Source organism: Talpa occidentalis, unplaced genomic scaffold, assembly GCF_014898055.3.
Source record: "Talpa occidentalis isolate TD23 unplaced genomic scaffold, MPIMG_talOcc4v2.1 talOcc4.14, whole genome shotgun sequence".
Taxonomy (NCBI): domain Eukaryota; kingdom Metazoa; phylum Chordata; class Mammalia; order Eulipotyphla; family Talpidae; genus Talpa; species Talpa occidentalis.
This window is the reverse complement of record NW_023601433.1, coordinates 45206509-45234083: the sequence shown is the minus strand read 5'-3', so window position 1 is coordinate 45234083 and position 27575 is coordinate 45206509. Positions and strand designations below refer to the sequence as shown.

General features: G+C 41.9%; 1 protein-coding gene across 1 annotated transcript in view; it reads left to right on the top strand.

Annotated features, from left to right (window-relative positions):
• Positions 1-27575, top strand: part of DISC1 (DISC1 scaffold protein) — a 315559-nt gene that overhangs the window by 73893 nt on the left and 214091 nt on the right. The window contains exon 4 of the mRNA XM_054694671.1: positions 22935-23079. Coding sequence (XP_054550646.1) covers positions 22935-23079 — 145 coding nt within the window. The remainder of the gene's footprint in view (positions 1-22934; positions 23080-27575) is intronic.

Genomic DNA, 27575 nt, shown 5'->3' with positions numbered 1-27575 from the left:
AAAAAGATTGAATGATTTGACTACTTATTTTCTGTTTGTTAATAAGAAGTTTATTTGCACATAGACTGATTTCTTTCAAGCTGCGAAAAATTCGGAAATGATATATTATAAAGCAAGATATATTAAAACATGGAAATTATAACGAAGCTTTTAAAATTTGACTACTCTTCATATCTTCCTAAGGCAAATGCTTTTTTTCCTCTGCATCTAAATTTCATGACCTTGATTCTCTTTCTTTGCCTCATTCTCTGCTGTGTAACATTGGATGACATTGAGAAAATGAAATTGCAGCTCTGCTTGGGCTCTGAAAGAATTGGTGATCCTGGTCTTGAGGATGGATGGAAAAAATTGTAAAAGGAAGAAAATGAGATGCAGTTGAGGCACTAAACATAAGACTGAGGAAGATGCAAATGGAAGAACTTCTGTATTCTGGTCATTTTTCTATGGGTCTTTGCTGCTTTGTTGCCTGTCCTCTGATGGGCAGAGAAGGTTAAGGAGAAGTTCCCAAACAGCTATTTAATTGTCCCTTTAAAGTGGTCATTTACAAACATGGCATCCATTTCCTCCTCTGCATTATGGTGATGATATGGTGCCCCTGATCCTTTGTGGAGCTCCTTGTGCTGGGTGATTGCTGGACAGCTATTTTGTTTTTATAAACTGTTCAGGCACTTAATTAAATCTTGCATCATGTTTGATTAAAAAATTGACAGCAAATATAGTACCAACACATTCTGGGTGACAGAGACGCACACCAGAAGAAAACTTTGAGTGACTGCTCCCTTCTGATTTAATAAGCTCTGCAGCCTGCCTGTTGTTCCTGCTCCCCAATCAATGAGGGTGAAAGCATGGTGTGAATACCTCAACTGCTCTGGAAGCCCTGTCTTGGGAGATGAAATGTGACCCACTTTCTTTTCTTCAAGTGATCTAGAGAAATTTGAATAAGTTTTCTGTAGGACTTGGAGACAAAAACCTTTATGGGATATAAATATTTGAGGGTTTATCAAGGTCTTCAGTTGGAAGGGGGCAGACATTCTGCAGAACTGAAGGGTGTCTCATGGGTACAAAGCAATAGGAGGAATTGTCCATGTCTGCATTGGGCTGGTGGCAGGAGTTGGTGAGCAGGAGCCTCCACACACTTTTGAACCAGCTCCCCAGGCTGTCTCTGCCTCACTGAGCTGTCAGTGTGTGGTCTGGCATCACTTGGTCTTGTGAGTGAGGAGAGGCAGACAGATGGGGCCAAGTGGGGGGGCATGTGTTGAGAGTAGGCACTGAGTGGAGCTGTAGAATACAGTGGTGGAGAGAGACAACTTCAGTGATCTCCTAGTTGCCAAAACCCTCTGACTCCCACAAACTGAACACTTTTCAGTTCTGTGTGTTCTACATTCATCAGACAATTCTGGGATCTTAATGTATTTGCCAGCTCACCTTAGCCTAAGAATTATTTTCATTGTACATTTGTTTCCTGACATTTGATTCTCTCCACGAACAAGAGGGACTCGAATAATCCAATACTGTTATCTAAAATATCTAACCTAAGATCTAGAGACTGTATTTTCCCTACCATCCTTTGTCTATAAATTCCTGGTCTCTTTTACACCTCAGCACAGCTCCTCCTGCAGCATTTCCTCCTACAGTATAATGGCAAGAGAAACTGGGAGTTGTGCTGGTTGCTCACCTTTCCCTGGACATTGAACCACTGTATCTTTCTGTTTTCACATCCTCAATAGCTCTCCCTTTTGTCCTTACAGCCCACCCTTTTTTCACCTGGATGAACACACTTGTCTCTTATAGGTTCCTTTTTCCATCCTTTCCCCACTCAAACTCATCTTTTACATTGAAGCCAGTCTTCCTCCTAAAACAAGATCACTTTCCCACTTCACCTCGTCCCATGACCGACGTTTTTAGGATAAGTGTTAAATTTGCCCTGCAGTGACACCTTCTTGCCCTGGCCCTTCTCTAGTCTTCTAACTCCATTTCCTTCTACTTCTCTTCTCCCCAAGCAACTGCTTCTTTAGTCTTTCAGTATTTCCTGTGTGCTTTCTCATTCTGTCTGATATCTCTGTTGACACTACTCACTGCTCCCTTCTCCATTTAGACCTTACTAAGGCTCTCAGGTGACTAAACCATCAAGACTTGGTTTCAACATCCCTTATTTTGGGCATTCTGCACATTCCCTATCCTCATACATGTTTTGTTTTAATAAAGATGTTGGCTGTTCCCTTGGCTGAACTGTAAGCTCCCTGGGGGAGAGAAGGAGGTGCTGTCTAATTTCATTTTTATCCCTAGCACCTAGTGTAATGGTCAGAGTAGACTCCCAAGAAATGGTTGTTCAAAACAACCATGTTCAAAATATGTTCAAAATATCTCTTCAATACAAATGATGGTTGTTCTATGTTGTGTTATTAATAACTGATAATTCTATTAATGCTGGAGTAGTGAAATATCCGTGCCTTTCTGGTCAACCTAGTTGAAAAATTAACAGGTTCTGCTGCTTACTGGCTATATAAGCTTGGATGAATGACTTTAATCTTTTTAAGTCTCAATTTTCCCATTTGTAAAATAGGATAATAGAGATACAAGAATTAAATAAGAAGGTATATGCTAAATATTTGGGTTATTTATAATGCTGGATCAATGTGTTTACTCCAGTTAAACACACCAGTAAAATAGAAGTTGTGAGTCTATATAGATGGTTTTTAAGCTTACTATCTCTGTGTTTTTCTGTCCAAATTTGTTTGCAAACAGATCAGTGTCATGGCAGCTGCTGGAATATTTTGGGGTGTCTAATTGAATGCCTTTTGAGAGTGAAGAGAAAGCAGAATGCTCATGGCAGAGGGACTTCTTAATATTTTACAGTAGATAAACAAAGTTATTTTCCGTCATGGCAATATATTGGGTGGAATGACCTTTATTAGTTGATGACAGTGATGTAGCAGAGGGGACAGTTTTCCACTTGACCTTTATACGATGTGCCAGCTTGTCTCCTAACACAAAATAAGTTACAATTGACAGGCTTGATAGAACACTAACCTGACAGAGGCTTATTGTTGGGAAGGAGACAGGCACTAAAGCAGCCCCCCTTTTTTCTTCCCACCCCCCCATTAGCTATAGAGCAGTGACTTTTATATCCCCAAGGGTGGCTTAGAAATGACTACTACCTAAGTCACTGCCAGAACATTTAGTGTAATGAGTTCCTCTGGGAGTTCGTTTTTAAATGAGATTTGTTCACAATGAATTTTTATCACCACAGACTTGTTTACTCTGACTGGACCACACTATATTCTTTTGACTTTTCTGTCTTCGTGCGAGTGCGTCCTCTCTAAGACTTCACAGGATGTTTTCTTCTCATCATCTTTAGGGCCTCATTTTTGCCTTCCCCTAAACTTGACTACTTCTCTTTAGCTTTCTAGCATTGGATGATTCTCTCTTACAATTTTTCTACCTGAGGACTAGAATGTGGACTTTGCACATTTGCTCTTTTTCCTAGATAGTGGTGTGGCAGCCGTGGTTCTGGGAAACTGGTAGAAAATATGGCCTTGCCTTGCAGGATTGGTGGAGGAAAGTGCTACTTTACATTGACTTAGGTGTAGCTCTGTATCTGATATGAACTGCATGGACAACTGCTCCTTAGGAAGCCAGTAGAAGGGCTGTGTCATTATTTGGCATGTATGGGCCAGTGTTGGTCCAAACCATGAAAATTAAAAGTGAAAAGTAGGTATGTCATTCTGGAACTTTCCCCGGAGCCAGATCTCCTGTGATGTGAGAAATCACACCTTCATCTGCTAAATGGGTACGATAACATCTGCTTTATCCACTTGGCTTGGCTCATGTAAGAAACAATGGGAATAATAGTTATGAACAGTGTGTTAATGAAAGTAAATGTCAACACATTAGCTGAGCCTGTCTAATCAGGGAGTTGTGGATCACATTTTCTGCTTTTTAATCTTTTTCATACAACAAAGTAAGACAATTAAAAAAAAAGTTTTTCAAAAGGAAGAAATTAGAAGGATATATGCAAAAATAAAAAAGCTTTGGAAAATTAGAAATTTAACACCTCTTAGTACCATAACTGAGGATTTGGCCTCATGTTCCAAGTAAAACAATCTGGCTGAGATTAGTTTTTATGCATATCTGTAGAACCAGAAAGTCACTCACGTCTCTGGGATAAGAGTCTGTATTTATCAAAACAGAGGATGAAGGTACAAACCTTTGGTTTTTCTTAAAAACCTTTCCCAATGAAATGTTCATTTATGTCATCTGAACTTGAAACAGCAACACAAACTTGGGGCTGGCAATATTTTTACATCTCCTCAACATTTTTGATATGTGTCTTTTCAGAAGACTGAAAGACCGTGATTTTTGAGCCTTTCTGAGGGGATCTTAGGGATATGCCTTTGTGGAGATGAGAAGGCAGTAGCACCCCAAAGACCAGAGTACTTTAGCTTTTCTCTGTTGTGAGTACTTCGGTAAGGTTTCATCTCAAAAGGGGTCCCACTGTTGGAAAAAAAAGGCAATTCCCCCCCTACCCCAAGAAGTAACTAGAAATACTTGAAAAGCACCATCATAAGGACCTGAAAATGATACCTTGGAAACTCTGGAACTATGTGGAAAGGAAGGAAGAAATTCCTTCCAAATCTAGGCTTCTTTTTCATATTGAATGGACGCTTGACTTGTGTGTGTCCAGAAAACATAGTGTGAGAGATGTTCAGCCTAGAGGGGTGATGGCATTTGACTGGAATTGAGTCCTGAACAGGGACAACAGGATTGCCAAGCAAGCTTTGCTGTGAAACAAATCCTGCTCTTTATCCCCAGTGGCACGAGTGTTTCTGATTAGCTCCTGCAAGTGTGGTGTTCCAGCATCAACAGCAGTGTGCTACTGACGCCCTTAGTGCCAGCCAAGGATGTTATGCTGTGTCCATTCCACTTAGAGATATTCATTTTCTTCCTGGCAGCTGGGACCAATTGCTTTGGATCCACCAGGCAAGCCTCAACCTTATGAGTGAAACTCCTATTCATGAAACTCCCCAAATTTAAATAAAACAAAAACAGTTAGATATCTACACAGAAAGCCAACCGTTCCTTGTTTAGATACAATGAAAAGAAAGAAAAAGGACTCACAGACAAGAGTATGTTCATTTAGGATAATGGTGGCATCCGATTCCACCTCCCTCTCCCTACCTCCTGGATAACATTTGTTAACATGAGGCTGTAGACTTGAGGAGTCTCTACCCAGCCCCAACTCTCCCACTGAAGCCCCCTTCCCCTATCAGGGAATACAAAACCATTATCATGCAACATCTGTGCTTGGACAATTACATTTTTGTATGGTTGTTAAAAAAAACACCCCCAGAAGTGAATAGAAAAATACACTGAGATTAATGTCAGTTATGGGAATTACACTTTGGGGTCCATGAGGACCCTAACTAAGCACTCATTCTCCCCTTGGTGGCAGTGTGTACTAATTGCAGGCAGAACATCTGGGCAGGGAGTCCCTTGGCTTGCCAACTCAGGTCTGTAACATGGTGATAATCTTTCCTTCTCTCTTCTAGTAATGTGGCTGTGAGGCAGAGGCACCGACTCTGGACTCACTTTTTTTTTCTTTTTTAAAAAATATTTTATATAATTCTGACATCATTTTTCATTTTTGCACAATGTATGCATTTTCATTTTGGTTCTATTCCCCATACAATTGCACCCCTGCCTTATTTTGACCCTAGTTCTTCCTCTGCCCCCCGCCCCCCCCCCGCTCCACCCCAGTAGTGTGTCTCTGGTTTATAGTTGCTTGTTGATTTTGATTTTTACTTTGTATTAATTAGTCTTTTTCCTGGTCCCTTATTTAGGTTTTCTAAATTCCTGCTATGAGTGTGGACTCACTTTTTATGGAACCCCTTTCCGGCCCAGTTAAGTGAGAGTCATTTCTGCTGTACAGTCTCACGTGTACATCAAAGGTTAAACTTGTTGTAACGTGTCTATTCTGTCAAACTTTTCACATAGTTTGCCCATAGCAGGCATTTAAAAATATTGATCCTATTCTGGCTAGTCTTACTTTAGAGTGCAGAGTCTGCTCTGGTGACTTCTGACTCACTAATCAGGTTATTACACCCTTAGCCATTGCTCAATGTCATTCTCAGCTCAGACTTCCTTTCCCTTTTCCGTTTCTCCCTCCACAGCTGGATGTCGACAGCTCTGGAGACCCGCTGGAGAGATGAAGGGCAGGAATTGATGTTTCTTTCTCTCCTTCCATTCTTCCTCCAGCTTTTAGGGGTGGTGTGGTGGCTATGTCTGCTTATCCCGAGGGCCTTCAAGAACTTGATGGCAAGATTTTTGTACTCAGTGCTGCTCTTTGACAATTAATTATCTTCATCAGTGTCTTTCACAGTTTCTGACAGTGACCACAGAGAGGGCTACAGGGTGCACAGATGGGGAGGCCATCCCAGGTCTGCACAAACCCTGATGATGTCTCCAGTGATCCGGGTCCATGGAGGGGCCACAGTCAAGGGGAACTGAGGTTTTCTGGGTTATTGACTCCAGGATTCTCACATTTTATATCCATAAAACACATCTTAGAATAAGCAGGGTATTTTCCCAGTGTGCTGGAAAAAAATCAGGTTGGCAAAGTCTGAACTGGTTAAGGGTCCTTGTATCCATAACTCTGAGGAGGTGGCACTGACCTGTGGCACTGGTGTCTTTCAGGGGAGGAGGCTGCTACAGTGAGTGCTGGAAAACCTACAAACTGGAGTCCCCTGCCGTTCCTAGAATGAGCTGTTGTAGGCCAGCATTGCTGAACTCATAGCAGTTGGTAGCAAAGTCAGAAGTGTGGTTGGTTTGTAGAGGTCCTGCCCCAGCACCACAGAGTTGAAAATAAAAGATAAAAGCTAAGAGATAATAGCTTAATAACTGGTGCATCTCCCCTGCCCCGAGTAACATCTTGCTTTTCCATGTTATGAACTAATTGAGAGGTAACACAAAAAATTTAAAAGAGGGAGATCTAAATATCAACTCTTTAACTGATGAAGCCAACTTTACAGGATATGGTTTAGATAGATTGCAGCAAGAGATCCCTTAATTCCCAGCCCCAGAATAAGAATTACCCATCAGCTGCAGGCAGTGAACAAACTGTAGGCTCATCTTTGTTTGGGGTCTGCGCTCTTGGAGGAATAGACAAAATGACTGCTTCCTAAGATCAGCTGGCCTTCAACAAGAAAGGAGGGGGGCAGAGACTGATTTATGTTTGCTTGTTCTTGCCCCTCAACACACCAACCAAGAAATGCACTCCATCGCCTTTGGCAGATGCCTCATGGACACCCAAAGAGCAGGGAAGAAACATTCCTATATAATGTAAAAGTCAGTGTTCTCAAATCAATTTTTTAAAAGATTTATTTATTCATGCATACAAGAACTGGGGTACAGGCCAGAAGTGCGGGGGGGTGAGAGGATTCACCAAAGACATAGTAGGGAACAGAACAGGAGGACTGACTGAAATACACTGCTGAGGGGAGCAGCGGGAGAGTCAGGAGAGGTCAGGAGAGGTCAGGAGAGGTCTGCTGCGCCTCCCAGGCTGGGGATCAAACTCTTGCTGCAGTGGCTGCAGATAATTTTATAGTGCCATGTCTTAATTCCTTGCCCCATCAGGGAGGCCCCCCAAATCAATTCTTACAGGTTGATAGTGTGCCTCCAAAATGCATTCAGGCCAAAACATCAGTGTAGGTAGGTGAACAGCATGACACAACCCCTAACCATGTCTCTCTGCTGCTCTGTCCTAATTCAGGAGGTGGTTTTAGAAGACCAAAAGAGAATGGGTGGACTGTATATCACAGATACAGTCTTTCTTAGCCTTTGACTAATTGAGGGGCAACATTGAGAGTTTACTCCACTGCAAGAGGGAAATCCATCCAAAAGGAGAAAGCATATAAGCATACATTGTACAAAAATGAACAATGATGTAAAAATATATATATGTGTGTGTGTATACACACATTTTCATGCATCAGAGACTCAACTAGGAGTACAGCTGGCATAATCATACAGTCAATGCTTGGTAGTTAATATTATTACAACTTTTTCTTAAAACACCAGCCATGTATGCCTGCTAGTGTCTGCAAGAAAATAAAATGGATGAATATCTAGCCAAAGAATTCTAGAGGAAAACTCAGAAACTCTTCATCATACCTTATCTAACAGCTTTTTTTTTTCTTTTCTGTTTTTCATAGAGCTGGTGCTCCTCACTGTAGTTTTCTACTGCATACCTATAGGTATTTCTATTGCTGATATTCTTACTGATACATATGATGGAAGTTAGTATACTCAGGTATCAAGGAGTTCGTCAAAGGGCTTTATAACTTCCAGATACCTGAGAAGCTAAAGGTAACCTGCACTGTCTGCATATTTCAATAGAGGACTAGGAATGAGCCCAGAGGAGAGAACGAAGGTCTTGTTCATTTTACATCATAAAAAGTAAACATAGAGCAAGACTGGCCATAAAATCCTCTGCATTTGACAGTCCTCCAGGTTTTGGGTCACATTGAAAGTAGCAAATTTGAGTTGAATGAAATTGGAATCAACAGCTAGAACCATCAAAGAAATCTTTGCATCATTTTTACTTTTTGTAACAATTCTGCCAAACTTACATTTTTCAAAATTATTTACAGAAATTTTCTTCTTATCATTTCACAATAATCCAGTGTTGGACTAGAATTATTATTCTCGTCTATAAATTGAGAAAACCGATTCTTGGAGAGGTTAAATAATTCCAAGATTATAAAGTTGGTCCTAAAATTCATCACTAAAATCTGTATCTCTTGATCCTTAAACATTGAAATCATTTAAAATTTTGGATTTTCTTCTTATACTACAGGACTTTACACAGAGAGAGGAACACTCCCTTTCACATTGTTTGTATCATCCTTTTATACATCCTCTGATGTTTAAGATACCGTCTTACACAATCTATGAACTTATCTTTTAGATTTCAGTTTTAAGGATTAAAAAGCCAAGATAGGTTTTGAGAGAATGCAAAGCATAACACTTTTTACTTCATCCCTGAACAGTAAGAGCCTTTTGTAGCACACCTGCATTAGGTATTGGGGAGACAGGAGTCAACAAGGCAGAATCACCTTCAGCCTTTAGGTGCCCACAGCTTTTTCTTCCTGCATCTGGTCAGCACCTGTTGGCAGTTCCCATCTGGGGCCAAGAATTAGAGTTCTCCACCAAGTAAGGGTCACTGAACTGTCAACTGCTTTTATTTTTCTAGCTCAGTGGTTTTGGAGCTCTGTACTAGTTATGCTTTGCCATCGAAGGGCGTAATGGCCAGGTACCATGACTTCATGTCATGTGGAACCACACAGGAACTTTAATTGGTTCACAAAGGCCCCTGAGGTCTTTCTTGCATCTGTGATCTGTTACTGATGCATTCCTGCTCTTTGAAAATATTACCACGAACTCCAGTTTTATTTCTAAAATTGGTGTGGTATCTAAGGAGTCTGAAAAGATACTTCTAAAACAAGTGCTATAGAGCATTATAAATCCTTTAACTTCTCCTTACTCTTTATAGAGGCAGTGCTTGAAACCAGTGCATATGTAGGTTCACAGTGCACTAAAAGCTTTGCTCTTTATTAGCCATTCTTATCATTGGCTGCTGTTTCGTGATTTCTCTTATTAACATTGCCTTTGAATTGAAGGTCACTGTTTTATTTGTATTGTGGTGCTTCAGCCAAAAGAAAACAGCTTCATTCTACTTTGTTCCAAGGAACTAATAGTCTAGCATGCTTTATTCCTTCTGATTGGATTTCATCCTAATTGGAATAGCTCAGGCTAGTGAAAATAATTTATTTAATCTTCTTAGTTTTTTGGGACTGTGCCATTGTATCTAGATCCCTTTATGCCACTCAAAGAATTTAAGCTGTTTGTGCTGCCATATCGTTAGCCAGGGACCAATTTAGTACAATCCTCTTGGCATTGAGCATCACACTGGTGTGTTCCATTTGTCCATTGCAGAAAGGGATTTGCACATGCATGTGGCTTGCCTTATATTTTTAAAATAATGATGATGGTGGTTGCTCAGTAGTGCATCCCTAATATCCTGAATTCCATTACAGATGAGTATGTTAAAAGATGTTCTACAAAAAATAATTTAGTCTGAAAAAGATTACAGGTTGCAGCAATTACCATTAAAAGGGTAAGAGAGCCTGTGGTTTTTGACCGCTGACAAGCAGATGTGTCCAGCTAATTTTTTATGAAAACACCAGCAGAGCAAATTACTTGTGAAAAGTCTATTCATAGGATCTAATTGAATGCCATGTCCGGTTTCATAGTGAAAACTGAGTCCAACCAAAACCAATAGTGAGGAATAATGAGTAGGTATTTGAATCCTTTCATAAATTCATTTCATTAAAAATGACCTCAGCGCTCATAGTGTGTTCCCATGTCTGAGAGGCACATCAATCTACTCTATGGTCCAAGACCCTTCAACATACATGAAGGAAGAGTCCTTGAAGGAGATATTCAAAAGTGACCATTTGGAAGGTCAACAGAGTCATTCTACAAGGTTACTGTTGATGTGGAAATGGTCCAAGAATCACTGGCTGACACTTTTTATTTTTATTTTTATTTTTTTAAGATTTATTTATTTATTTATACAAGAACCGGGGTACAGACTAGATGCTCGGGAGGGTGAGAGGATTCACCAGAGACAGAGCAGGGAACAGAACAGGCAGACTGACAAAATACACTGCTGAGGGGAGCAGCGGGTGTGGCAGGAGAGTTATGCCGTGCCATGTGGGACCCTTGCCGGCTGGCCGGGATCGAACTGGCGCTGCAGAGGCTGCGGACAGCTTCACAGCGCTGCGCTCAACTGCCTGTGCCACCAGGTGACACTTTAAATTACACTGGCTGACACTTTAAATTACATTATTATTTACCAGAAATTTCCCATGCCCCTGTTAGTATAGTCAATATGCTATAAAGAAGTTTTCTTTTTACTTCTCCCCTTGTTACATTCTACCTACTAAACGTCAACATTCAGTCTACAGAGTTGATTCACTTATCAGCTGTGCATCTAAATTGCTAAGTGAGTTAGTAATTGCCCAAGTGATTAACCCATTTTGGTAATGACTGATCATATATCTAAATTCAATTAAAGTAAATAACATGGCATAAAAATTGTTTTATGTAGGAGTATCTGCCATTACATTCTAAACGAGTTTTTTTTCAGAGTTTACATAGTCTAAAATGGATAACCCCTTCCTTCACCCCCCTCAGTTTTTGTGTGTAGGTTTGTTCTTTCACATAAAACAAAAAAGAGAGATGGATGAGCTGTATTCTAAGTCTGTGTTTCTCAATTTGTGCCTTCCAGAATTTTCAGAATTAGAAGGGACCTTGAAATATATTCTGTTATAACCCAATTTTTAGGCAGTATCATTCCTAAAATAGTTTTATGTTTTTCTTAATATAGGAAGGTCATGTTAATTTTGTGCATTAAAAAACATGCATTAGAAAACTCAAGTGAAGGTTTCGAAACTAACTGGGAAGTGCCACTAAAGATTTAATCTATTCAATTTATTCCATCAATTATCTTAGCCACATATTCACTTTGGGTATCATGTAGTAAGTTAACTTAGAAAGGATCCTTAAACTTTAACTAAATCTGCTTCCCTACCTCATGGTTATAGCAATAATTCATGTCACGAGCAGGCAAACAGGGAACCAGGCATTATACTCTCCATTGTCACAAAGTCATAAGGTAAGTTCTATTATAGATCCATTTTGTTGTTGAGAAGACTGAGTTTTAGAGGATGTCTGACTTATTTAAAATCATGACATCAGTGAAGAGTGGCCTTAGAGTTTGATTTGAGGTAGCCTCTTCAGAACCCATGATCCTAAATCCTAATCCTTGAGTATGAATACCTTGGAGTCCTGCTGAGCTCTTCTCTTGGCCATCACTATAGCAAGACTTTTCTGGATTGTCCTGCTATGAGGAAGATGAGTGGGGGCATACTATGTTCTTGAGACTGATAGCTTAATCAGTCTTGCCAAATAATGATAACTAACTATTTTAAAACATTGCTCTGCCAGGAGCTTCCCATACGTCACATCATCTAATCTTTTTTTTGCAAAACTATCTAGTGTGTCAGTTGTGTAGATAAGAAAAACTGAAATTCAAAAAGATTGCATGAAAAGTGCCAAAGCAAGAATTTGGACCATGCTGTGTTTGACCTCCTAGTTCATGCTAGTTGACCCCAGGTAGGTCATCTACTTGCCCTGCCTGAATGTCACAGTTAATGGTTGCCTTTTATTTCTAAAAATGAATTAAAAATTAAATTATTAAAGAAAAACATGATCACTGTAAAAGCATTTAGAGAGCTCAGAAATATTAACTAAAGAAAAAATTCCACTATTTTTCTCATGGTGCTTTCAGAGATAGCCACTATTAACATTTTGGTTTGTGTCTTTTCTGACTTATTTCATTGTGCAGTTGAGTAGCTTTTCTTCTCTTGTCTTCTTTCTTTCTCTCTCTCTCTCTCTCTCTCTCTCTCTTTCTCTCTCTCTCCTTGTTTTGTAGCTATTGGAAAGAATCTGAGGAATAGCTCTCCTTTTTGGGTGTTTTCAGTGCACGTTTCCTAACAAACAGCTGGGAAGGTGCATGGGTCTCTCTTCCTGTTATAATCAGTAGGAGGGCAGGTGTGCTGTTGTTAATGGCTGTAGTGGTAGGAAAGCTAGTGGTGGTGATTATAGGAGTGGAGGAGGTGGTGGGAGTAATGTTGAAAGTGTAGGAGATGTGGGACACATTTTACTGCTCTTTAAAAAAGTGGATCACGGGCCTCCCTGGTGGCGCAGCGGTTGAGTACTGGCTTGTGAAGCTGCCCATAGCCTCTGCAGCGCCGGTTCCATCCCCAGCCACCGGGCAAGCGTCCCACATGGCACGCAGACCTCTCCTGCTGCAGTGTATTTCGTCAGTCTGCCTGTTCTGCTCCCTGCTCTGGCTCTGGTGAATTCTCTCACCCTCCTGCGCTTCTGACTGTACCCAGTGCTTGTATAAATAAATAAATAAATCTTAAAAAAAAAAAGCCATTTAAAAAATCTTTCAAAAAAAAAGATTTATAAAAAAAAAATAAAATAAAAAAGTGGATAACCCAGTGACAGAGGGGTGGATTAAAAAGGTATGTGTGCACACAAATGGATGAAACTGGAGAGGATTATGCTAAGTCAAATAAATCAGAAGAAGACAGATGATTTCACTCCTATGTGGAAAATAGAGAAACAAAAGAACAGACAAAACTAAACCAAAACAAACCCTAGAAATATGACTGCAGAATTGAGGCTACTAGAGGTGGAGGGTGGGAAGGGGTGGGACACATAGGGGAGAGTCCCAGTGGTCTTGGGGAAAGGATCATGGGCACTTTGCTGGTGGGTGTGGTGTGTGACATATATCAGAGGAGGTGTGACCCCATCCCCCTAAGTCATGTACAGTGCTGTAAAGCATTGTTACCTCAATTTATTTTTTATTTTTTAAAGTGAGGGCCGACTGTATTTTTTTTTAAGATTTATTTATTTATACAAGCACTGGGTACAGTCAGAAGCACAGGAGGGTGAGAGAATTCACCAGAGACAGAGTGGAGAGCAGAGCAGGCAGACCGACTTAAGTACACCGTTCAGGGGAGCAGCGGGCACGGCAGGAGAGGTCTGCGTGCCATGTGGGACCCTCACCCGACGGCCGGGGATCTAACCGACGCTGCAGAGGCTGCGGGCAGCTTTGCAACCCAGCGCTCAACCACTGCGCCACCATGGGAGGCCATGTTATCTCAATTTAAACAAAACAACAACAAAAAAGCAGACAACTGAGAATTGCCAGCAGGAGATTGAGCTACCCCAGATTCTGAGCAGTGCACATGGTCACATGTATGCAGTGACCCACTTTTTCTCAGCATCTGTGGAAATATCCTTTCAAAAAGGTTTGGTAGCTTTGAAAATTTAAGGCTTTTATAAAAGTAACCAACATTCAGTATGCTGGTTAATTCCCTAGGACTTTTGGTGAAAGAAACACTTTTTTATGAATTTAGTTTTAATAATTGAGGCAAAATATATTTTGGAGTGACCCATAACCAAACCACCTTTTCAGAAACTCTTGATCCTGAGGAATTTTCTCTTTTCTGACATGTCTGAACACTGCAGCTTTAATCACTGTTTGCAAGCTTACTGACAGCATGTGTGTGCACACACACTCATACACATACTTATACACACTCATATACACTCACACTCACAATAAGTCCTTACTTAATGTTGTTGACAGGTTATTAGAAACTGGGACTTTAAGTGAAATATTTAATAAAACCAATTTTTACCATAGATCTAGTTAAGTAATTAAGTTCCTACAGTCCTTTTCTGCTCATAACAAAAATCACCAACCTTCTAATTAAAAATCCAAAACACTTCTAATATCCAACCATCACTCGTATTCATTCATTCATTCACTTTCAAAGCTGCTTATTCCAGTTCAGGGGTGGGGTGGCTAGATTTTATACAGGCAGCTCAGGGCACAAGGTAGAACAACCTTGAGTAGGACCCCATTCCATTGCAGGGGTGCATCACACACACACACCCCCTCACTCAGACTGGGACAATGGAAACAGGCCAGTGAACCTAACATGCATGTCTTTGGGGTATGAGAAGAAGCTGGGGTACCCATACAGACTTGGGGAGAATGTGTCAACTTCACACAGACAGTGCCCTTTACCCCACTGCCAAGGGATTGTTTTTTCTCACCAATGATAGACTGAAACAACAGTGCATGGAACTGCATTATTGCAGGACCTACTTTGTGTACACACAGACTCACACACACATACACAGTGCTAGTGTTGACATACCTGACATACCCAATACCTGGGGAAGTAGCTGGGATCACTGCTTTTGTTCCTTTTTTTTTTTTTAAAAAAAAAAGATTTATTTATTTATGCATATCAGAACTGGGATGTAGGCCAGAGGTGAGGGGGGCTGAGAGGATTCATCAGAGACAGAGTGGAGAGCAGAACAGATGGTCTGACTGAAATATACTGCTGAGGGGAGCAGCCGGCGAGATAGGAGAGGTCTGCTGTGCCATGCAGGTAACCCCCCAGCTGGGGATCGAACTTGTGCTGCAGTAGCTGCAGATTGCTTCATAGTGCTGACACTTAACATTGACACAACCCCTTGCGCCACCAGCGAGGCCCCTGCTTTTGTTCTTTTGATCACTCATTTTATGTTGCTTGGTAAATTCTTGCTGAGAAAGAACATATGTTACAAACCAAATAGCCCACTGAAATATTTCAGAGCAAATCAACAAATATATATTAAGAGCAAGGTGATAGGGTAAGTAGTTGAAATATTGCTTGTCTTCCAAAATTTTTGAGTTTCCACCAAATGTTTGTTTTTCCTTTTATACCACCAAAGTAATTTCTCAGTCTTCTTTACACATATTGGTGAGCTTAAAATAGAACATTTCTTTTGATGTACACTGGAAATATCTATGACCCAGGGAAACCAAGCTTACGGTAAGTAGTTTAAGCATTAAAAACTTGAGGACACCAAATCTCCATTTTTTTTTTTTAAAGATTTATTTATTTATTTATACAAGCACTGGGTATAGTCAGAAGCACGGGAGGGTGAGAGGATTCACCAGAGCCAGAGCGGGGAACAGAACAGGCAGACGGACAAAATACAGTGCTGAGGGGAGCAGCGGGCGCAGCAGGAGAGGTCTGTCGTGCCATGTGGGACCCTTGCCGGCAGCCGGGGATCGAACCAGGGCTGCAGAGGCTGCGGGTAGCATCGCAGCCCAGCACTCAACTGCTGCGCCACCAGGGGAAGCCCCAAATCTCCATTTTTATGCAGAAATTAAAGAGTAGCTTAAGTAACAGTAGGCTATTTAAAACTTTATAATATATAATACTTTCCTCAATGATGAACAACTCAAGATTTCACAGCTGGTTTTGTAAGAGAAACAGAAAAAATCATTCACAATCACAATGACAGATTGCCAGAAATCTTAGTTCCTCCCAGTTTTTAAAACATATATAAATTATAGATAATATGTATATAGAATTTTATATCCTGTTTTTCCCTTGTAATATTAGAATTTTTTTTTTAAAGATTTATTTATTTATACAAGCACTGGGTACAGTCAGAGGTGCGGGAGGATGAGAGAATTCACCAGAGCCAGAGCGGAGAGTAGAACAGGCAGAGTGACGAAGTACACTGCTGAGCGGAGCAGCGGGCGGCAGGAGAGGTCTGCGCACCATGTGGGACCCTCGCCCTGTGGCCGGGAATCAAACCGGCGCTGCAGAGGCTGTGGGCAGCTTCGCAGCCCAGCAATCAACCGCTGTGCCACTGGGGAGGCCCGTAATATTAGAATATTTTGCAACAGTTTTAATGGTTGCTTTTTGACTTGCTATTCACCCATTTCATGAGTGGATATCCACCATTTCCCTAGAAATTGGATCTAAAACTATTTCCACTTTTGTGAGTTTTTTTTTTTGTTTGTTTTGGCCACTACATGCTTTCTGTGAGAAAGAGGTAAATGAAATAGAAAATAGGCTAACAGACATGTATGCACGTGTTTAATGCTTTCAGGCTTATATTTTAGGATATTGCATACAGTGCAGACCTGACCTTCGCAGTCAAGCATGATGATTCAGATCATAGGTTTTGGGGTGAGATACCATGAGTTCATTTCTGATGCTACTTAACTGTGTGACTAATCTAGAAAAATTTCTTTTTTTTTAAAGATTTATTTATTTATTTATACAAGCACTGGGTACAGTCAGAAGCACGGGAGGGTGAGAGAATTCACCAGAGCCAGAGTGGGGAGCAGAACAGGCAGACTGATGAAGTATACCGCTGAGGGGAGCAGTGTGTGCGGTAGGAGAGGTCTGCGCGCCATGTGGGACCCTCTCCAGTGGCCAGGGATGGAACCAGCACTGCAGAGGCTGCAGGCAGCTTTGAAGCCCAGCGCTCAACCACTGTGCCACCGGGGAGGCCCTAGAAAAATTTCTTAAACTTTTCATGCACCACAGTCTTTTTGCTCTGTGTAATGGGAATAACCACCTCTCCCTCCTGGGGTCATTATGAGGACGGCATAATCGATGCATAGCAAGGTGCTTGGTGCCTAGCAGTGCTCACCCAGTGGCTGCTGCTGCTTTTCTTTGTCTGCAGCACTCCTCACCTGAATAGAAACATTCCTTTCTTCAGCACCTGTGCAGTACCTGTTGGGTGCCTGGCACTGAGTAGACCGTTGGCAAGGCACAGATGAATATGGCTTCTCCCCCCCAGTGGGAGGACTCAGACAGGTGAGTGGGCAGTGAGGGCCACTGTGTGATCAGGAAACTCACGGGTGGCCCCTGGAAAGCATAATAGAACAAGCCCAGAGCTGGACGACAGAAAAGGTGAAGGTTCAAATTCTGAATTTGCTACTCACTCATTTTGAGGCCTTGGGTAAATGACTTATATTCTCTGAATTTTAGTCCCTGCATTTGTATTCCTAATCTACAAATTGTTGTGAGGCTCAGAAATAATGTATATTATAGTGCCAGGCATGTAATATATATTCTCAAAAATGATTATTATGCTTGAAGTCTTCAGGCCCCAATAGTGACTGATTTTTATGATAATGAATCCAAGAAATTCCAATATTCTGAAATGTCAAAGACTGGCTCAGTTGTCTCAGGTTAGTCTGAAATACATTTTATTATACTCTAATTCTTTGTAAACTGGTCATCTACACATGAGGAGTATGATAATGTGGAATTATTAGAATATTCCACTCTCAATGAATAGCATTTCTTGGCCATTATGTAAAAACCAAGGGAAAATGACTTATGAAGACATTGATTGCTTCTTAACTTTAGAGGGCCTCCTCAGAATATACAATGATTGCCTAGCCAAGAATATGGTTTCTTCCATCTATCCTGTCATCCCATAGACAGAACAAGGCAGTAGGGAGTGAATCTATTTACCAGGATGTCTTTATATGTGAAGATTTCTTGCTGCTCTGTAAATGCTTATTTGCGTATTTATTCATAGATGGGGAAAGTACTTACTTGTCTTTCATTCTGCTTCCATATTGTAGCCCTAGCTGCAGGCACTTAGTACTGACGAAAAACAGGTGAATGCTGACCCTCAATTAAACCATAATAAATATGTTGCAGTAGCATCAAAAAAATACATTTGCTTGATCCAAAATGGAATGAGATCATGGTTAACATTTTTATCGCTGAGGGTTTACACATAAAGCCTGTTATGTTCACAAATTGAATGTATAGTATCCATTAGAACATATTATTCCATGCATCATTTTGCTTATTTCTTGGTGGCAAAGTTAATATCATTTGTGGTTAACTTTGAGTTTGTTTGGTTTCGCTCTAGTCAGTTATGCTTGCCAGGTGCAATCAAAATTTCTAATGTTTCTGTTCTGTCAGCAAGATGGTAAGTCAGTTCCATTTATTCAGCACCTGCTGTGTGCAGCACCCTGAAAATCTGGCTTTAAATCTTGAGCTACAAACTGAAATCAGATTAACAATGTCTACAGAATGTTTGCAGAGGCTTAATAGAAGGAAAAGCCAGAGACAGTGAGTTATGTTCCCTCAACCACTGGGCCATATAGAACAATAGGATTGTCTTAAAGACACAGCAGGATTTCATGCAAAGAAAGGACATAAAAGTAACAAGGACAGCATGTAATAGGGCTGTGTTCAAAATTTTTAAAAAATCATTTTCCGCTTACAGAAAAGTGGCAAGTAAAGTACAAAGAACTCACATGTCTCACTCCAATTCCCCAGCCAGATGTGCAGACCCCTGACCACCTGAGACCCATGACCACCTGAGGGCGAGCTGCGGACACCATGCCCATCAGCCCTCGCTTGTGTATTTCCCCAAACATGACGCTTCTAAGCACACCCAAGATGCAACTCTCCCAGTCAAGATATCAACCTTGACACACCACTGCTCTCAGGTCTGCAGACCCAGCACATTGCCCCGAGGTCCAGCATTGTTCTCTGTCCTTTGTGGTCAGGAACACAATTGCATGCAATTGGCACATCTCTTCAGTTTCCTTTCCCTGTCTCTGATGACCTTGGATGTTTAAGAAAGGCAGACCTGACATTTTATTGGAAGCCTTCAACCTGGGTCCCTGGATGCTTCCTTGTGACTCAGGTCACGTAGCCCTGACAGGAACATCGTGGAAATGTGTGCTTCTTGGTGCATCTCCCCAGGTGTCACCCTGCCTAGACTTGTCCCCACCCCGCTGATGTTAACACCTTCATCATTTGTTTGAATCGAGTGAAACCCGTTCCAGGTTTCTCTACCGCAGACTTACATTTTCCTTTCGAGATGGATTAGTACATTAAGTGCGTGTGGGGGGATAATCTAAATTTACACTGATACCCTGCACCCCACCAAACCTCAATTCTCATTCATTGTATTATTCACTTGATTCTTAAGTTATCCCAAATTTGGCCTATGGGATCTCCTTCAACACGGCTCCTGCGTCTTTCTGGCGCGGCCCCATCCATCTTTAAGCATGCCCTACTCTTTTGGTACAAGAAATCCAGACTCATACTGTCCCTGTGTCAATACTAGACTCAGTTTGTTTTTTTTCATGGAGCATGGTGTTTAGAAATCAGAAACTGAGTGTGTTGCTATTGGGGTGTTATTGCTTCTAAGCTTTCTTAGTTGCTATAGGTGGAACATATATATAAATACACATGCACACACCCCTGTAATTATTTCCTTATATATCTGTGAGTAGCTATACTACAAAATACTCAGTTCCAGTACCTCCAATTCCAAAGTAACAGGCCTAAGTTCTTTATTCCTTTTCATAATTATGAGCACAGCTGACCTTCGAACAACACAGGGGTTAGGAGTGTTGGTCCCTGAGTGTAACTTCAGTCAGCCTACCATCTCCATGAGTTCCATGTCCTTGGATTCAACCATTGAATCTGTGAATGTGGAACATTGGATAGAAAAATATAAGAGACTCTTGTAGTTCAAACCCATGCTGTTCAAGAGTCAACGATACATTCTCCAGTACTAAAATCCTGGCTGTCTTCGTCCTCCACCTACTTACCTACTAAGCCTGACTTACTTATTTCTCATTGTAACCTATCTTCCCCTCCTGGATGTCTGCACTACCTGCTGGTCCCTTTACCTTACCTATAGGCACTGGCAGGTACATTCTCTAGCATGCCAGCATGTTCCTTTGTGTGGCTTCCCAAGGTCCCCCTGCATCATGGGTGCTGGTGGGCACCCCACCTGTGTGCTCCTTCATAGTCCTCTTCTTCCACAGGATGATTGCAATGCAATTCCTCTCCATAGGAGGCAAGAGAAATTTTATTTATAATGTTGACCCCTGTACCCTCATGCCACCCAGAGGTGATGCTGGCACGTGAAGTGTAGCCCCCAGTAGCTGATAGCCTCTCAAAAGACTGGAGTAGGAAGTAACATAAATTAGAGATAATTATCAACTATAAAATTGATGGTGTCCTTCCCATAAACTCTTCTAATAACTTTAGCTATACACACTTTTGAAGGTGAGTGAGAGCCCAGAACATAACTAATCACAGGTATTTCCTGGGATAACTTATGTTTTCCTTTGGAATCCATCATGAATGTGATTTTTGGCTGCCGACTCACCATTTCCAGTGTTTCATTTGGCTGGATCAGCTTGCATTGTCTGAGGACTTTTCACCCGACAGTGGGAGGTTACACTTTAAAGCAGGGTGGGTGACAGAGGTCGGTCAGACTGGATTTCGAACATCATTGTGAGCAATCGAAGACTCATACTTAATGGTACAGCTGATAATCAGTTCATTTGGACAAGTCCTGTGTGCCAGCACGGGGCTGAATGCTTTGTATAGATGGTCTCATTTAATCCTCAGAAAACTGTATGAAGTAGATATTATTATCATTACTATTTCTACACATTAGGAAACTGAAGATAAAAATGGTTGAGTCATTTAAAGGTCAGACAGCTAGAGATGGCAGAGTTAAGATATAAACTGAGGATCGCAACTCATTTTTGCCACTGCCTATGACTTAATTGATATGTTATTTTAAATCACATAAGGTAAAAACTCTTTGAGGTTTTGATATCATATAGCAAAAAATAAGTAGATAAAAAAATTAATGACAATAAATCAAAAAATATTAAGGGCCTCCCTGGTGGCTTAAGGGTTGAATCTCAGCACTATCACCTCTAATGCCTGAGTTCAATTCCCAGCCAGGGCGTTAACCCACATATGGTGCAGCAGACCTCTCCTGTCTAGCCTGCTGCTCCCCTCAGCAGTGTATTTCAGTAGATCCCCCAGTTCTGTTCCCCACTCTGTCTCTGGTGACTCCGCTCACCACTCCCACCTGTGGCCTACATCTCAGCTCTATACAAAAAGAAAAAAGAAAAAAAAATTGAAGCATAAAGCTTGGTGTTATGGAGCAGATCCCTTGGGGGTTGTCTCAGGAGACCTGCCAGGCCAAGCTCCACTGTACATTACAAGTGCGTTATCTGAAATAGCTCCAGCTGTCATTTTGAAGAAGGTGGCACAGATTGAGAAACTGGCAGGCACTTGTGACTTGGCCTCAGACGGAAGTAGATGATCCTTTCTGAATGATTCCTTGGCAAATTCTTTTAGCCAATTTCTGGCTGTTGGTCCCAATGCATACAAGTTGATGGGGCAGTGTCTCAGCTGAATCCCCAGAGACACACAGCTCTGCTGTCCAGGATGCCTGGTGCCTGCCCTTCCTCTGCCCAAGTACCTGTCTTGGGAGCACCCAGTAAGAGAGAAGGGCCACAGCCAGGGGACACTGTGATGAATGCTCACCTCTGCTTGTGTGTGATGAAAGGTTTTGTTTGACATGTTTTCAAAAAGACAAGCTTGTTGAAAACAGCATTTTAAGTTAAAATTAATTCTCAGGGAAATAGCCTACTTTGAAAATAGCCAGCAGGGCTATAGAAATGTAGAAGAGTTTTTGTGATTTAGAGGAGAAATCTCTAAAATGTCTTCTCATTGTGGCCAAAGTAGAAAATGATACTGTTTGCATTGCACACCTGGGTGAGTTGATGGAGCTCAGTGGCCAGGGGTGACTGCTGGGATGTCAGAAGCTGGGGTCTGCCTATGAGCCAAGGAGAGAGGGAATCGAGGCTTCCCCTCATCTGCCTGGCATACACAGCAGGAGGGAAGCTCTGAGGGATGACCTTTGCAATCCCAGTTCTTACATTTTGGGAAAAAAAAAAATATACGGGAAGCTTTCCAGTTCTTAGGTGTTTGATTATGAAGACAAGTTGTCATCTGTGGGAATTTCAATTTCTGTATTTTCTTTTTTTTTAAATAAAAATTGTCTGATAGTGATTCTATATTCATACCTTGTTTTAGGAGACTTGAAGTCATTTAAAAAATAATAGGGCCCCTCCTTTGTATCATTAGTGGCTCTATGGTTATCTATCACATGATAGACTTTGAACAGTGCTTCTAGGACTGCTGAGGCTGGTTCTGTCTCAGGGGCAATTTATAAGGAAACTTTCTTCAAATCAACACTTGGACACTGATTTTTTTCCAACTGATTATTTACTACTCTTCAAAATCAGTGGGCTTTTCTCCAAATCATCATATGGTTTTACAAATAGTATTATGTATCTTTGCATGTGGCGATCCTGATTTTGACCCTCATATGAATACATAAATAATAATCTTTGTAGTAGTAGAACAAAAGGTAGGAAGGTGATACTGTCAGTCAGAAGACAGAAGAGTCTTCACGGCACCAACGGAGAGACAGAAGTACTGGCTTAGAAACCAGTCACCTTTGCATTATGCCTTTAAGGTGAATATTCACTGGTAGTGGGACTAAGAGACACGGGATTTATCTATTTCGAGTTTCATCTTCTTCATTCCTCTCTCTTCGTTTTGGGCTTCCAGCTGAGATGTTAAAACAAAAATTAGAAGAATTGGAGAAAGAGAAAAGTGACCTGCAATTTCAGCTTCCTTCCAGGCAGCCGGCCCTTCGCAGCCTCCTGCACCAGCTGGGAGCACAGGCCCAGGCTGCCTTGCATCGGGCTCTGCAGTAAGTACTTGGGGTGGATCCCTCTGTCCCTGCTCAGCTCTCTTCCTCTTTGGGTTCCCATGTTGCAAAGACCTGGGGAGAGCTTAGCTGGAAAGACCTCAGCAGCTTATTCCTGGAAGCGCTCCCTTTGCTGGTTGGGCAGGAGGGGGTTTCTTCCAGAGTGAGGTTCCAGAGTGGGTCATGCACCTTTCTGTTAATTGACAAGGAGAGTCCCTTGACAAACACAGGGCTGGTGTTAAGTGTCTCCTGGAGGCAACCTTCTGAGAAGGTGGGGTGGATTTCCTCTTGTCATGGGCAGCGTGGTCATGTTGAGTCTGTGAGAGCCACAGGCGGTCCCCACTTACTGAGGGATGAAAATGTACTTCCCCGAACTCTCCCTCCAGCTCCTGAGCAACTGTCACTCTTTCTACTACCCCAGGGTCTCCTGAGATAGGTCATACATGTAGAGAGAGCAGCCACTACTTCTAACCCAGTGGCTCTTAGACCTGGCTGTCCATTTGAGTCATCTGGAGTTTTAAAGTATGCAAGTTCCATCCAGACCAATCAAGTCAGGGTCCCATTGCTGGCATGTTTGAAAAGGGGGCCACTGCACTCACCTCCTGCTTGTTACCTCTCTTCCTGGGAAAGGCTGGAGAGGGAACAAGTTTGTGAGCCTATTCACAATTCAGGCCCTGACAGTCACAGATCATCTGGCCTATCCTTAGTAAGTGTACATGGCATTGTAATTCAGTTTACCTTGGTATCTCCCCATGGCCTGTCTTAACAGTGAGGGCAATTGTTTTCTTCTGTTTGGCTGGTAGCGGGTAGCAGAATGTCTCCTGATTTTTCACACGGTCTCCTGAAAGAGCAGGAGAATGCCATCTCCCCATTGCTGTTCTTTTGTCATATGAACATTGTGTTATCACCTCATTTCTGCGCCCTTTCTCAGTGGGCCCTTCCCGACTCAGTTTTCTAGTTAACTCTTCCTTCCTTTTGGTCTTTAGGGCTATATCTTGTCATCCACCGCGATCTTGGGCTGTTTTAGAGGAGGGCCATGGTTGCAGTTCTCACAGTAGCCACCAGGGGGACACTGTGTCAGCCCAGCGCTCACATAACCCAGCGCCTGGACAAAAAGGTTTATTACAGGCTAGCGGCTCTCTCCTAGTACAGGAAATAGCATACTTTCTAACGAATGGTCCTTTTCCTGTGAAAACAAAATAGTTGCATTGATATGGCAAATTTTCAATACCAATTAGTAACACAAATAATTGCCTCTTAACCTTTTTTGGATCAAGTGTTTCTTTGAGAATCTGATGAAAGCTGTGGACTTCTATCACGAAGCCACATATGCCTGAACACACAAATGGCTGTGTGCTGGTCCAGGAGACTTGCAGATCTCTGAGGCTAATCCATTCATTTTGTGGAGTGTCTTTGGGTCTCAGGTTAAGGGAATTTGGTTCAGGATAAAACTTAAAGAAATGTAAACATTCCTGCACAACTAGGTTCTTTATTTCCCACTTTTTTAAAATACCTATCTAATTTAGCTTTTTTTTTTTTTTGAAGAAAGCACTGTATAATTCTCTGAACTTGCATAGAATAAAAGTGAGGCACACTTGATTTGTTGAGGTCCTTCCAGCAGTCCAGAGAGTTCTACCTGTTACTTTCAGGGATTGACTGGCTCGTCCAATAGTAGATACTAGTACTCAGGTGGGCAGGTGGGCACCTCCACCCTCTGTTTCTGGTCCCTCACCACTCAGTGATATAATGGGTTTGCTGGGGTATCTACTCAGTGTAGTTACAAAACAGCATGATTATCTTGGGCAGATGATGTATATGTCTGAGTCATTTTCAATTATGGATGAACATCCTCCAGTCTTGTCCAACCTGAACTTCAATGATATATCCTAACCTGTTCAATGTTTGTAATCCTTTCCTTATTGGTCATGGCTGATTCCCTGGTTTAACAGAGACTTGGGGACCCACTGTGTGTAGGTGTTTACATGCTCACTGTCTTGTGGGCCTCTGCTGGTTCCCCAGAGGGCAGCCTAGGGACTCCCCACTGCCTAGATCCTGATGTGAGTGTAGCCTCCTTCAACCTGACTGCACAAAAATGCATTTGGTCTATCATTCAGCCTTTTTAGGTGGGGTGTCTTCTCCCCAATGGGAGCACTTGTGGGGAGGATAACTTTTGTGATCCCCTTAATTCATGAGAAGCTCACAAATCCTTGCCATGCTGAATGTGGGCATTGAGGTCACCACCTTCCAGGCCCTCTCTGCCCCATGGTAGCTCTCCAGTCTCCTGACCCTGATTAAGGGAGGCGTGATCCTCAGAAAGTCCTTTGCATAGCACACGCTGCAGTGGACACATGGTGCCCTGTGTTCTGATCCCTTGGTATGATGTCCACTCCAGCTGTGGACAGTTCTGTGCACACTGACAGCTTTCTACCTCAGGCAGGCAACATATTTATTTGCGACAGAGCTGTCTTAGAAAGTTGTGAGAAAAAGGGTGAATAATGCCCTCCAGGGCAACCCTGGACCACTGGGGTGGGAATTGCCTCTGGTCTATCTAACCTTTAGAGGGACAGTTCAGAGGCTTGTTTCACACCTCCCTCCTCCACACTGAAGATTCCTAGTAGAATTGAGATCCAGTTGCCCATGTAGTGATGAGCTCAAGTGTGCATCTTTCATTGATTTCTTTCTCACTCCCTCACTTTTGTTTTTTGGAAATCACTTCTCCAAAAAATTGTCCAAACTCAAACCTTTGCCTCAGACTTTGCTGTTAAGGGAATCCAAATTAGGGATCCTTTTGGAGAATCAAATGTCAGGCTTCCTTCTTGCAAGGCACGCCCCATCTTTATGAGTGAGTCTAGTGGGTTTTTCTCTCCACTCCTTCCCCCTCCTCTCTCTCACTCCCTCTTTGCCCCTAAGTGGAACCTTGGGAAGAGGAAGGAAAAACATCTTTCTCAAAGACTCTGCTCCCCACATGGTCAGTAGAGTGTGTGTGGAGATGGTTGTTGATTGTGGTACCTTTGCTTACGCAGCCCCTGGGGTGAGGGCAACCTACCCCACTCTTAGAGATTTGGAATAGAGGGCATTTAGGCCTGTGTCCTTAGGCATTAGCTTCTAATTCTGGAGCAACTGGAAAATTCTACCTCAATATTCTCTCTTAGCGCTCATTAGAAGAGGACAGAGAGAAATCTATTCTGGCTGTATCTTTTACCTAGTTAAAAAAGTTATCTTTTCCTTTTTCCTAAGAGAGGGGTTTGGCCTGCTGTTATATATATGACTGATACTTTTTCTTATTAATACTTTACATATCTTTGATCATCAACCTATTTTTCCACAGGAACTTTCCCAAGGTGCATTAAAATAGGTGACATTTACAATCTAAAGTGTGTGTGTGTGTGCAAAGTGCCCTTTGTCAAAGACCCTTTCCCAATGGATTACTTGAAGCAAAATGAAAGAAAGTCTAAAAATAAGGACATGCAGTGGTTTTCCAATGGGGCTTATCAAGGCAGAGCTCATGCTTGCCTCTCCAAATAGCTCCTGCTCACACACTTCCTTTCTGATGGAAACAGAAGAGATAACAGAAGAGATGTTGTAGAACCCATGATGCTTCTGGAACTGAGTCCCTTTCCCCCGGATCAGTTCTTCCTTTATTCCCTTTGAGCTTGTGGTTCATTATTTCCACTTAATTGGCTTTTGGGGACCATTACACCACAGAATTCAGTGACAGTCAGCCCTAAGTTTGTAGATTGGAATGAAGATACAACTGCGTTAGATGAGAAAATGACTGCTACAGACACATTTTACCGGAGACATAAAACAAGATGGTTCCCATTATGGTACCTCATAAAAATGATCTGCATTACTAACATACCAGGATATATTTCTGAATCCCAAATCAGAGTTTGAGGTGGGGAACCAAATGGGCACAGGCTTGTGCCCCCTGTCCAGGAGACTGCCTCCTGATCCTTTTCACTGTCTTGAGAAGAGAAGGGAGGAAGTAATGAGGAGAGAAGTTGAAGTTGAAGTTGAAGTGAATGTGTATTAGATTTGGTGAATTATAAATAAAAGCCTCCAAGTAAAGGTATCCCAAGCCAAATTCACTCAAATTCACCTGAGTCTGTCATGAAGCAGGTGACTTATCTGGTCTCTCTCTGCCCTGTCCATATTCTCACTGCAATGCTTGTGAAGGCTCCTCCACTCCCCTACAAGCATAGGAAAGGCTATGGAGGGCTCTGGAGAGCTAGAGGCTGGCAGAAGAGGAGATGGTGACGTGGGCTCTTCACAGACTCACACTCACTGACTACCTGGCTCAGAAAATGTTGACACCCAGAAGGTGTCATTCTTTCATTCTTTTTCAATGCTACCGAACTATGCACATGTCAAAGTCACGTGGTGAATGTTATCTCTGGGATGAAAAATAACTTCCTGGGAAATTTGGAACTAAAATATTTTCAGTGGGATGGATCTTATTTGACAAATGGGTCTTACCTTTCTTTAAATGATTGGTG